Source organism: Calonectris borealis, chromosome 2 (assembly GCF_964195595.1).
Source record: "Calonectris borealis chromosome 2, bCalBor7.hap1.2, whole genome shotgun sequence".
Classification (NCBI taxonomy): Eukaryota; Metazoa; Chordata; class Aves; order Procellariiformes; family Procellariidae; genus Calonectris; species Calonectris borealis.
In genome coordinates, this window is record NC_134313.1 from 92,833,049 (window position 1) to 92,845,645 (window position 12,597).

The following is a 12,597-nucleotide window of genomic DNA, read 5'->3' on the forward strand; positions in this document are numbered from 1 at the left end:
GCTAGTAATTAACTTTTCTTGCAAACCCTAAGTATCCTGTTTTCTCTAGATTTCCTGAACTTGCACTGAGTCCTAGGGGCAGGGGCACTTTTTCAGTGATATCTTAACTTTAGAATTGAACAGGAGGAAAGATTTCTGATTTCTGAATACAGTTAGAGTCTTACTACAAATTTCTTCCCTTCTAGTTGAATATACTAGTGTTTAACAGGAAAGTAAAACTTGGCTCAGATTTTTCTGGAAAATTTGCAGTGGTTCCATTTAAGCTTTTCAGACTATTTTTTTTTTTTTTTAAATTTCTTTCATATCCTAGCTGAATATCTAGACTATGTAATAATAAAAACTTACAGCTTTCACACATTGATTGCTATAAACTTGTCTACCTACTTTCATCTGCGGCTTGTTGCAAGTTTCTTTTTGCTCAGAGTAATTGAGAGTGCTGGGAGGCATTAGTGCATGAATATTAGATTGATGGTTTGGGGATACTGAGGATGGGTATCAAAATTGGATGAGATCACTGAGTGAGGAAGGAACTATGAGTATCTCCAGTGGGATTTATGACAGTAGTCTCTAGAAAAACAGAATTTGTTTTGCTGCTCACAGCTCTTTTAAATATAACTGCACGTGGATTTATTTGACAAGTAGTTGAATAAAGCCTTGAATCCCCATTGAGTTAACTTCAGAAGTCCCCTCAAATGCAGTTCACTGCAGAAATAAGTAATGCATGTGTAATATATAGCTATTTTTGTACTGAATTTTGGGCTTAACATGTCAGTGAAGGGTCAAAAGAAACCATATTTGAATACAGTGTTTTATAGATCCGTATCACTAAATTTTGTTCCTAGATTATGCACTTGGTTTGTAATAATACAGTAAATTTTTTCATTAAGAATTATATTATTTGTTAAGTATTCTCACATCTGTGGGAGAAGAAGCACGATAGAAGTGCTGGATATTTATTTATTTCAGTCCAGGTGTGGTTAGTTGTAGAAGACAATTACTACAATTTATTCAGAATTAAGAGGTATTAAAAACTAAGACTATCCTAAAAGGCAAGATTGTTACTACTGTAGCTAGGGAGTGGATTCTTGGCATAAATCTTTCCCAGATGGGAAGAGAAGATAGAAGAGCAAGTGAGCCTGCTTTGTGTGACTCCACTCAGAGCAGCTGTGCGTGCATGCCCGCAAATGAGGATATGGCCATCATTGGAAAAATGCCTCGTCTAACAGATTGCAGTAGAAAGCACTAGCAGCAGTTTAAATAGACTGCACCACATGTATTTATTCAACTCATTTTAGGTGTTTGGTAGTTTGCACTAAATACAAGGTGTTTCTGTATAGTGTAGTCACTCCTGACTTTTTCAGTAAATTGACTCTTTTGTCCCGGTGTTACATGGAATAGAATAGTAGTACTTGGGGTTTGTATTCATCATATTTTCTTATATTTGAACATCTTCACTACTGGCACCTGTTGGCCCTTGAAAAGACTTTCCACTGACTTGTGTGCAAGAGGCCTGGGTCCGTCATCATTTCTGTCCAGCATAGCCATCAAGGATTTTACTAGACTTCAGTGAGAAGCTTTCTTGACTCTATATTTAGAGTCCCCAGCGATCTTAATGGGATCCATGCTGCCCAGAGCTTGCTGTTAATTAACCCATAGTGTCAGACTTAGTTTTCAGTCTCTGCAAAATGGGGATAGAACTTTGTAGGAATTTAATTGAGGTTTCAAGTGGGGAAGGATCTGACATGCTGCAGAATGAATGCCAAGGTGAAGGACAGCCTGGGCAAAGGGCTGGCCAAGGCCTTGCCACTCTCTTAATGTTAAGCTGCTGCTTTGCAATGCTTGCCCCTGTTCTCCCAGTGTAAATAAACCTTAAAGCCTTGAGTAGAGCCTGTAAATCTGTCATTCAAGAATACTTTTACAGAATAAAGACTAACATTGTTAAACAGAGATCCTTTACAACTCACTACCATCTGAGTCATTTAGTAACTTTTTTAAAGTGAACCCTTGCACAAAATCAAGCTGACTGGAATTAAAACAAACTTACTTCATTAAAATTTAAAACGTGTTTAAAAAAATGGTACTGTGAAGAAAGAAACTTGATTTAAAATAATAAACATAAATTCTTATTTATCATATTTTGTAAATAGTCAAAAGAGGAAAACTACTCCGGTATATTTATCAGTATTCTCCTGGATTAGTTTAAACAATTATAAGTAGGAACTTACATTCTTAATGTCCTTTTTTTTTTGTTAGAAAAGTGTGAATGATGATGTATTTACTACAGTGGGATGTTTCAATGCATTAGATAAAAATATATATGTCCATACACATAATTGCATGCGCGTAGGATTTTTTTGCGCTCAGGTGCACAAAATAGCGTTTTTAAGAGTTGAAAGGTGATACCGCTTTCCACATAAGAAATAGGAATTGCCTCCTCCCTTAAACTCATATAGTGTTATTAGAGGATTCAAACAGCAGATGATACAGGGTGCTTTCTGTGCATGTTTTGGAAGACAAATGTTCTTTTTCCTCTTTAAGCATATTGGATGAGGCAGTGTTAGATTATCTAAATACAGGTCTCAGGTAAGGCAGGAGTTGTCCTTACTGGGAAAAATAGGATGATGCTGCTGCTTACCTGTTTCAGGTAATGGTCGATCCAGTAATTGTTTTCTGAGAACATTTCTGCTGAATTATCCTCCTTGGACAAGGTTGTTTTGAGACTCTCATCAGGGTTTTATGTGTTTGCTTAAGGCTTTGAATACCTCAGCTGTGTTGGCTGGTGCTGTGCCATGTCCATGAGGCAGTACTTCTATAGATACATATCTACATTAGGGATTAGGCAGCAATTTAAGGTTAGTTTTGAGGTTCTCGCTATACATTTGAATCCAACATTTAGATCCCAAAGTGGCAGTTGAGCAATCTCTCTTTAATCCTGAAGCTTGTAAGTGACTGACTACTCAAATGTTCTTATGCCATGTGCAGAATCAGAGCCTTAAGCAAAAATACTGTTTCTTGTGATTTCCGCCCCTCCCCCCTTCCCCCAGTTTGCATAATTGTATGCTTCCTCTTGTATTGCTAAAGCTTCCTTTTCTTCATGCTTTAGTCCTATTTTTGTCTGTGCAGCAGTTTGAAAGAGTTGCATTTTTCAGAACTAGAAGTAACTTCTTAATTAGGACACCTACTTTCTTTGTTGCTACGAACTAAACACTCTAAAAGTCAAAGATAATTTTAAACAAAAACTTCTGCAGTATGCTTCACTTAAAACATGCTTTCTGAATGTCATTTTACCTAGCTGGTTGAACCAGAGTGAAAGGACTTGTTCATTCACCTTTCTGATGTATGCTTCTTTTCCCCCCTCCCTTTTTGACGATATTTCAGGAAACTGTCACCAGCTTTCCATCAAGCACTACTGTCTTTCTGTCGGATGTCAGCAGACAGCCGTTTGGGATCAGAGGTATATTTCCCAGTTGACGTAAACTAGAAGATCCTTTATTCTGCATGGCAGCAATAGTTAAACAAGCAATAATTGCTTTGAAACAAGACTTATTAACATATGTGGAGAGATAAATTTATGTGCATGAAACCTAAGAAATAAGGATATGCTTTCAGATTTTAGCTTAAATATGAAACCTAGTGATAGATATGTAGTTACTGGGAAGTTTTGAGTCTCTGCAAGTGGATTCATGCTTTTGAAGTTACTGCCAGATCAAAAACTTATGGCTTAATGTGTGTGAGTAAATTAAATATTTTCTGGTAAGTGATCAGCCTGCTGCAATTCTTATTATTCCTTTGACAGGATATTTTTCTGTTCCTGTGCTTCATTTAAAAAAACCCAAACAAACAACTTGGTTTTCTAGGTATCTCGGATTGCAGACAGTGAAAAAAGTGTCATGTTAATGTTGGGACGCTGCCTGCCTCACATTGTTCCTAATGTGCTGCTTGCAAAGCGAGAGGTGAGGAACCCTGAAATTTTACTTTTTATTTTTACCAGGATGTTTTCTTGTTCATTTTGAAGATGCTGTGTCTAATGTCATGAAAGTCTGTTACTTGCAATCATGTTCGTTCTTTTGTGCATGCATCTCTGCTCCTAGAAAATGGTTTTTCACCTCTGTCAGGTGAGTTCAGTAAACCTGCATGGTATCCTAATATTTCTTCCTTTGCTTAAGGCACCCATTAGCATTCAGCAAGACTAAATGTTACTGTAGGTCCATCTGTTTGTGCTAGCACAAATGTTTTTGTTAGAGAAGACCATGGTTAATGTGCTCTATAAAAAGCGGAGGATATAAGTTCAAATATTAAATTTGGTTTATTTTATCTATCAGTTTTAATAAGGATTAATGTTCAGGTTGTTTTGCAGCACTATGTACTTCAACAAAAAATTTATTTTACTGGCTTTTTCTGGAAGCTCCATGTATCAGCCAAGATAAGGTTCATCAAAACCACACCTTCATAAGAAAATTAGCAATCTTGCTTATATGTTTTCCTTAAATTTAAAATGAAGCTAAATAAAATTATGAAAATGTAATGTTTATTTTGAATGTAAATAAAGATGGTGTTTTGCATAATCATTCGTACTATATAGTATAGAAAAGGAAGACTGTGAATGAAGATGGAAAAAAAATGACTGGTTTTGTATTGCTTTGTTGTAAATATTGCACATTAGCAAATGTGTAAAAAATAAAAATAAGAAAATATATCAAACAAAAATTCAATGGCCTTGTAGTTGACACCGAAATAAAGGGTTTGAAGTAGCATAGCTTGTTGAGTAAGTTTTAGTCCTTGTTGAGGGGACCTACAGTATGGTAGACTTAGTAGTGCGTTTTGCATAAATTTATTTTAAGGCTTTGAAAAATCCTCAAGAAATTTGTACTGATCCTATAATGTAAAATTTTATGACATACGAGTAATTATCAGCAGTTGACATAGTAAGTTTGAGACGTATCACGTTTTGAAAGTCTCAATCTTTATAAAAGGATTTTTTTTTCTGAGGGGGTGGGGGTGTTAACTGGGTGCTCTGGAAATGGTTCTGTTAATAGTTTTTCAGAATAATTCTGTGAATGTTCCTGGATCAGTGCTTAATTTCTGATTTCTTATTTATTCCTTTCCTTCCCTCTGCTTGGCAGGATATAGTATTTTGGCTTCTCTTCACAGCTTGTAGCATAATCTGTGTAATGCATTTAATACTTTTGTGACCTTTTAGGCTATTTTGTACTTATTTTGTTCTACAGTTGAAGTTACATTTGATTACATGTATTTTTGCCTTAAACGAATCATCTGTTTCAATTTGATTGAAAAAGCCGCAAGTGAGAATTGTGTAACTGGATTGCATGGGATGCTTAATGTTCCGAGAATTGAAATTTGCTTTAAAAATAGCTTTTCTCAGTTACCACCCATTGCTATAACTATTGTAATGTTCTTTCAGATGTAGTCATGGAATTTGAAGGAAAACTTGGGTAGACCATCTGTTAGTATTTATTAAGATCAGTATTACGAAAAGCTAACCTAAGAACTAGGCTTTCTTCAACAAGGTACAACTTTGGGTTTTGTCCAAAAACAACCTTATCATGAGAGAGTCTTAGAACAATTTTACAGGGAAGTGGTGTAAAAATATACCAAAAGATCACTAATTTGAGAAAGATATGTAACAGGTTCAGGTTATAATGCAAAGTGATCACCAGTCTGCTCTGAAAAGATACAGTGGTAGTATTTAAGATCTTACACTGGCTGTGTGTTAGACATGAGAATTAAACACAGTTTTGTGATGACTCCCTGAAGTACCTATCTTTGTTCTTTAAGCATCCATCATGTTGAAACTGGTTGCAAAATCTTAAGCTGAAAGTGTTGTGCTATGCATTTTCATTTTGGAGAAACTGGGTTTCTGGAGGTTGACAATCTCTCGGTAGGTATGGTCCTTTACCAGAGATTCAGAAGCCATTTCACCAATGCTTTTAACCCTCTTAAGATCAGTAGCAGCCTGCCTAACTTGGTAATAAGTGGTCCAGTAAATATTACAGTTGACATCTGAGCGACCAGCTAATGTCAGAATGTCTGACGCATTTATGAAATTATGTTATTTTTGTGTATTGGTGCAGCTTTAATTGTTCTTCAATGTCTGTAGTTTCAGTTCCGATGGAAGATAAGAAAAAAGGAAAAATACAGTATTGAGTAGGGTGGCTGAGGAGATCATTTTAGTTGTTTCTAAAAGAGCAGTTCAACTGGGTAAAATCAATAATGCATAAGATAGGATAATTGCCTGAAGGCAATTCATAGTCATTAAAATTCCATGTATCAACATATAAATTTAATTTTGTTTTTATCCCAAATGTCTAGTTTATCCTAACTGCTTGAAAACATGTATGTCAATGTTTAGATTTGTATGTGAATGCACTCACAAACAAAGGAGATACAGCAAGCCAAATAGTAATTGGAATGAACAGTAACAAAATGCTAAAAACCTATTCTTCAAAAAAAACCCCTTTGGCTGGGAATGCAGTCTGTGATAATGCTTCTTGCAGATGAGAGCATGAGTTCCTAAAATTTAATCTGCCTTGGAATCTGCTTCCTCAATTTTGTTTTTACCACTTAAAACTAAAACACATTTAAGATTTAAAAAAAAAAAAAAATCAGCCACCTTCTGTTTGTCAAGAGGTATACCAGATAAAGATTCCTTTGGCTGAACTGTAATTAGAGAAAACCAATCTTTTAAATTTTTTTGCAATAACTAATCAGTGCAATACTGATTTCTCACCCTTTATAAGGTGAAAAAATCAGTATCTTTTTGTCAGGTAACAGGAGTAACCTTGTTTGTATGTACAACTTCCACGCTCTGCAGTATGTAGTCCTTTAGCGGAGTTTGGGCCAAAGTAAACTTTCTGGCTTAATATCAGGATCTTGTTACTCTTGTTCTTAATCAAGAAACACTTTTCCTTAATTATTTATACCTTTCATCTCACCTATTATTCCAGGGTTAATTTCTGTAACTTTCATTTGTGTCGTGCAAACTTCGCAAAATCATGATAGTAATGGTTTATTGAATGTGCACCACTAAATTTTTATGCTGAGAAACTATTATTTATATAGAGTTCAATATGTTAAGAATAGAGTTTTGCATTTATTTTTTTGTAAAGTTGAAGCAAACTCAACGCTGAATCTGCAAACTCTGAATGGGTGCTATTCTCAACTCTGCTAGAAGAAAGTAATGCTGTGGATTTAAAGTTGTTCACGTTAAGGTGTAGTAACTACACAGACATCACCGAGGCACTTTCATTCCCTGGCATTTTTTGTAGGTAGCTGTCTCGTAAAACACAATAGAGCTGAATATCTTATTACGGATTTTCATGTTAGTCTTGTGCTTTAAAAGCCATAAAATATTGGCTTTGTTAAAAAATGTAAAAGAACGTTGTGTCAGAGCTTGGCAGTATATTTAAGTGGCTGTTTCCAGTTGCTGTCAAGCAGATGTCATGCTGGTTGGATATGGATAAAGGTATATAAGTTTGAGTTCCTGGGCATGAAAATTGTCAGCCATGAGTATCTTCTAAATGACTGTTTCTGTTTCGCAGAATAGGGAAGAACAGAAAAATTTAAATGAACAATTAAAATACTTTCTGTTACACTGTAAAACTTAGATTGCAGTAGGCTTGTATACATTGTGTTTCTGAAAAACATGGATAGTGTTGACCACAGCCTGTTTGCTGGTTCGCTTCTGGTTTATGTGGGGTGTTGGTTTTGGTTTGGGAAGCTTTTTTGTTTGGGGGTGGGGTTGTCCCACCCACACATAAGAGAGAGACATTACCATTTTTTAAGTTAAGTCCTTTAGTTCCCTTCTCTGGATATGAGGGGCTAGCGTAGTTTTCTAGAATGGAATAGCTCAATCTCAGAGTATCCTTTTCATCTCTAGTCTGAAAGCTGCTGTCTTTCAACACCATGTCTTTAAACGTAACGTAATTCATGGATGCAAAGAGTTGAATTTAATGCTTATGAAATGAATTGCCAATTATTACTAGTTTTATCACAGTAGTTTTATATGCAGGTTTCCAAATAAACAGTAGATATAAACAAAGAAGTACAAAGTTTTTTTTTCACACCCATATCTGCATTGATTCTTATGTAAAAGCATCTCTTTGAGATCTACGAGAGGCTTAATTTGGATCCTGGAATAATAGTCTAATACCATGAAATGTAATTAGAGTTGTAATTTTAATATTAATAAGATGAGTAGCACAAAGCTCTGAGTCATGTATAAATCCTATGATTAAATATTTTTTCATTTTAAAACTACAAGGATGAATTCCGAACTTCAAATATGTTCTTGTGCAAGAGTATTGTGTATCAGTAGTTTGTTAGTACCTGCAGCTATTTCGGTTGGTGCATATAAGATTATTTTATTTTATTTACTGGTTGTCAGAGGCTAAGTTACAGACAAATTTTAACATAGCATTGGTTCACAATATAAGCATTGACTATTAGAGGAAATTAAAAGGGTCACATTTACAAAGTCGATCATAATGTCATCCTGGTTTATATATCATGTTATCACCTGTTTACCATATTATTACATTAATATTTGAAATAGTAAAAAAGGTGACTATCTTAAGCTATTGAAGTAACCAGTCTTGACACTTAACAGTAATTAAATTTATTCTTTGAGATAATTATTGTGATTATGAACACTCCAACAAAAAGACACTAATTAGTGGGAGAAACTGAGATGTAGACGACTTTTGTCAGAATGTTAAACAAAAAAAATTATAATGAAGGCAACAACACAGATAGAAGATTCCTTGCTACCTTGTAAGAAAATTGTCAGCAAAATAGACAAATGCTTGCTATAGAATGCATTTTAAAAAACCCCAAACATTAATATTTTAATACTTTTAATATGTAGGAGGAACTGTTTTGCATATAGTTGAGGTGATACCAGTTACCATTAAAAAGCTGCCTTCTTTTGGCCGTAATTAAGGGCTGCTCCATATGCCCATGTAAATGTTGCCTTTATTGAGAACTTGAATCAGCTCAAATAGTGAATCCTGTTCAAAGATAACAGAATATGTTGTTATAAGTTAGGGAGAAGTTGTCCAAAGGTAATATGGTGGAAAAAAAGGTGAGCTTTTCTTTGGAGAGACCTGTGTGGACGGTTACGCAGAAGTAGAACAGAGAGAAGACGGGCCATTTCGGTTCTCCTGTGCAATGCGTGAGGTCAGCTTCATAGCCTTGTCCGTCCTTCACCTGTATGTAGCTTATCTCACAGTAAAAACAAAATAACTCTCTATTCTACATCTGGGTAGCTCACAGATGTAAACTCCCTCAGATACAAACTTGCCTTTTCAGTAGTGGAGGTGAGACTTCTGACACATGATGTTTGATTTCATCAACTTGCAAGTGCTGACAACGTTGTAATGGCAGTCTGTTTGGCATCTAATGGGAAAACAGTAACACAGTTCTGAAAGTCACTCCTCCTGGTATTGTTGACTAACACCAGTGTGAACTAATCAGTCTTCCCAAGTCAGAGGCAAAAGGGAAAAGAGGGACTTGGAGATGAACAGGACGTTTACGAAGGATCCCAAATTAAATAGTGGGAGGGTTGTTGGGTTTTTTAAAATTTGTTCGTGCTTTATGACTGTCAGCACAAGTGGTATTCCTTCCCAAGGAAGGCAGACTCTTTCAAATAGCACTGGAAGTCCTCTCCTTGATTATTAATAATTATATACAGTCTCTATAACAATGTTATGAACTTTCCTCTTGAATTTAAACAGCCAAATGCTAATATTATTGTGTCTTATTGTAAAATTACCACTTTCTACAGCACTTCTCTGCTGTTTTTGAGAATGAAAAATCTGAGATTTATTAAACAAGTCTACATCTAAGGCATGGCCCTTAGCAACAGGAAGGAATGAGCTCGTACCTGCCTGTAGGTTGATTTTTGTTCTTAATCATTCTAAATATCCCAAGAAGAATCTGCCCCCTTTTAAGTCTTTGGGAGACTTCACTTGACCTGTTTTGTCCATCTATGAGAGCGGTTTTGTTCTTCTTGTCCCACAGAAAGTCCCTTTCGCCTCCAGTTTTACATTCCTGTCCATTAAGTCTATAGGGAGCACATAAATCACTGTTCAAGACTTCTCACTGTTTCTCCACTCCCCTTAATAGAAGGAACTGTAGAAGCACTGATGCAGCGATGCAGAGAACACTCTCTTCTCCCATAGTATGCATGAAAGAATGTCACCAATGGACAAGAAAATACAGCTAATTCCGTCAGCTATAATAACCAGCTTTCTGCAAGGTAAAGAACCAGCCTTGTATCTGCCCCATGTCAATGGTGTTAGGTTACTCGTTAGCCTTTCACACACAAGGTAGTAGTATCTAGGTGAATATTCGGAGGTGGTTTCATACAGACTCAGCTGGAAAAAGACAACTTTGTTAACTTCCTTAAATTTGAAAAGAAGCTTTAAAAAGAAAAAAATAAAGCTCATGGCACTGTTTTGAAATCTAGCAGTAGTTCAGAGTAAGCAGTTGAGATTTTTGAGTAGGTACTCAAACATAGTAGTAAAGTGAAGTCAATGTGATGGTTTCAACAGATGAAACAAAAACCCCAGATCATAAAAATATACATGTCCCATTTCATGGGGTATATTCTTTTTTAAAAAATTCTTTATAAGGAGTACTTAAGAATAATTGCAAGAGCAGTTAGATAATGTGAACTTAGGGTAGATTTCAGAAAGTTAGATCTCAGTAAAGTAACACAGGTTTTTTTGATTTAAAGGTTTTTCCGTGAGCTATATTCTTTATGGTGAAGTTAGTAATTATGTTGTATATCTACAAATTGCAATCTGATTTCCTCTTTAAAAGATCTTAGCTTAATGTATAAGTAGTGGTATTTAGAGTGGCAGGATTTTTTTATTTTTATAATAATTTTTCAAATCTTTTTGAGTTCAAACAGTGTTTGCAGGAAAGAAAATGTGTCTGTGAATTACAAAAAAAAAAAAAAGTTAAATAGGTTAAGCCCCCTGCCTTCTCAGAACTTTAAGTGGGCAAAAACTGAATGCTAAGTATACAAAAAATAAAATCTAACATGCAAATTCTAGGGGGAAAGGAGCTGTCAACTGAAGAAAGTCATTTAGCTCTTCGTGCGATGTAATTTATAAAGTTTCTTTAATATAGGTTTTCAATTCACATTATTTTGCGGTGTGCTACACTTATTTAAAAACAAACACAAAAACTGGCACACTTAAAAATATTGAGAAATAGAAATGTCCAAATTGTTAAAATTTATTTCTCATTTGTCCTTCTGTACTTTCAGATTTTTAAGCGGGGGGTAGGATATTTCCATATTCATTCCTCTGCCTCATCATAAATTCCCTCATCTGTACCATAATTGGGTTACATATTGCCAAAATATCTTCCAGAATGTTAAAATACATTTTAGGATGTGTCTCGGCCATCTTCAGGGGGGAAAAATAGCATGCTGAGTGGAATTCTTGTCAAATGAAAACAAAAGCTTACGAGGAGTTGACTAGCTTAGGCAATGCTCTAAAATAAGGGTATTGTTCTATGTTTACAATAAACATAGCACTTCCTGTTTAGGAAAATACAAGTTGAGCAGTGAAGGTGTCTTTAATGTTTCCACGTGTCCACCTTGTTTAATAGGCTTACTCTCAAGAACATCATGTATGCCTTTGAATACGTGCAAGAAGAAATTGGCACCTCCCTGCAAAGTTATTACAAATAACTATAGGTTTTTCCAGGTTTTGTATAATCTTTCCTAGTGACTTCGGAAGTGCTTTCCCACTGTCATCTGCTTGTTTGTCACAACTTACTAATTCACAAAAAGCTTGTCTGCTGAAAGTGACTCAGAAGTATGCGGCAGGTGGGAGAGGAAGCCTCCAGTTTACTTGCCCATGTTTTCTCTGCTGACACCTAGGTTTGTCTTGTTCTTTTCCCCCGACCTCCCAGTGTGGTTCTTCTGTCCCTAAGATACTAAATCGCCTAGAAATTGTGTGGCTTCGAAATTCGGTTGGAGTAAAGGCTCACGTCAACAAGGTCAAGGAAAGGGACTTCCAGTCCATGTTTTAGAAACATTTGTTTCTTCTGGGAATGAATACCACGAGCTTTAAAAGCATATTTAGAAAGGAGGAGGTCTTCCTGTGAACAGCCTTATATTTTCTTTCAGTTAATGTTTTACACAGTATTTTCTTGGTAGTTTGTTCCTTAAAGGAATTGTATTGCTCTAAAAAGAAAATTCAGCTTCAGATATTGCCTCCTTATTGGAAAAAAAAAAAAACAACAAATGTTAAAAAAAATCATACAGTTCTCAGTCAACACAAAATAGAGGATATCTGTCTGCAGTCACCTTTACCAATGTATGTTTCTCAATTCTTATTCAAACTTGTGCACAAAACTGTGTGCATGCTTAATTGGAAATTTTAATCTTTAACTCCATGGCATCAGAAATAGCTTTTTCCGTAGGAGTTTTGTTCCATAGATGTCTGTGGAACTTGCTTCAATTCATTAGGTAGTGAAGACAATTTAAACCATGATTGTCCTCTAATTCTGGTTACAGGTGACCTGCATATATTAATTGTAATCTTTTTAGAGCTTTTTATT

The 12,597-nt window shown here is 35.4% G+C and overlaps 1 protein-coding gene across 6 annotated transcripts in view; it reads left to right on the top strand.

Moving 5' to 3' along the window:
* Positions 1–12,597, top strand: part of RELCH (RAB11 binding and LisH domain, coiled-coil and HEAT repeat containing) — an 83,733-nt gene that overhangs the window by 28,795 nt on the left and 42,341 nt on the right. For all 6 annotated transcript variants that reach the window (XR_012672447.1, XR_012672446.1, XM_075142521.1 and 3 more), the window contains exons 9-10: positions 3,379–3,454; positions 3,858–3,953. Coding sequence is in view for 4 of the 6 variants with exons in the window: in XM_075142521.1 (XP_074998622.1) it covers positions 3,379–3,454; positions 3,858–3,953 (172 nt within the window). In the remaining 2 variants the exon portion in view is untranslated. The remainder of the gene's footprint in view (positions 1–3,378; positions 3,455–3,857; positions 3,954–12,597) is intronic.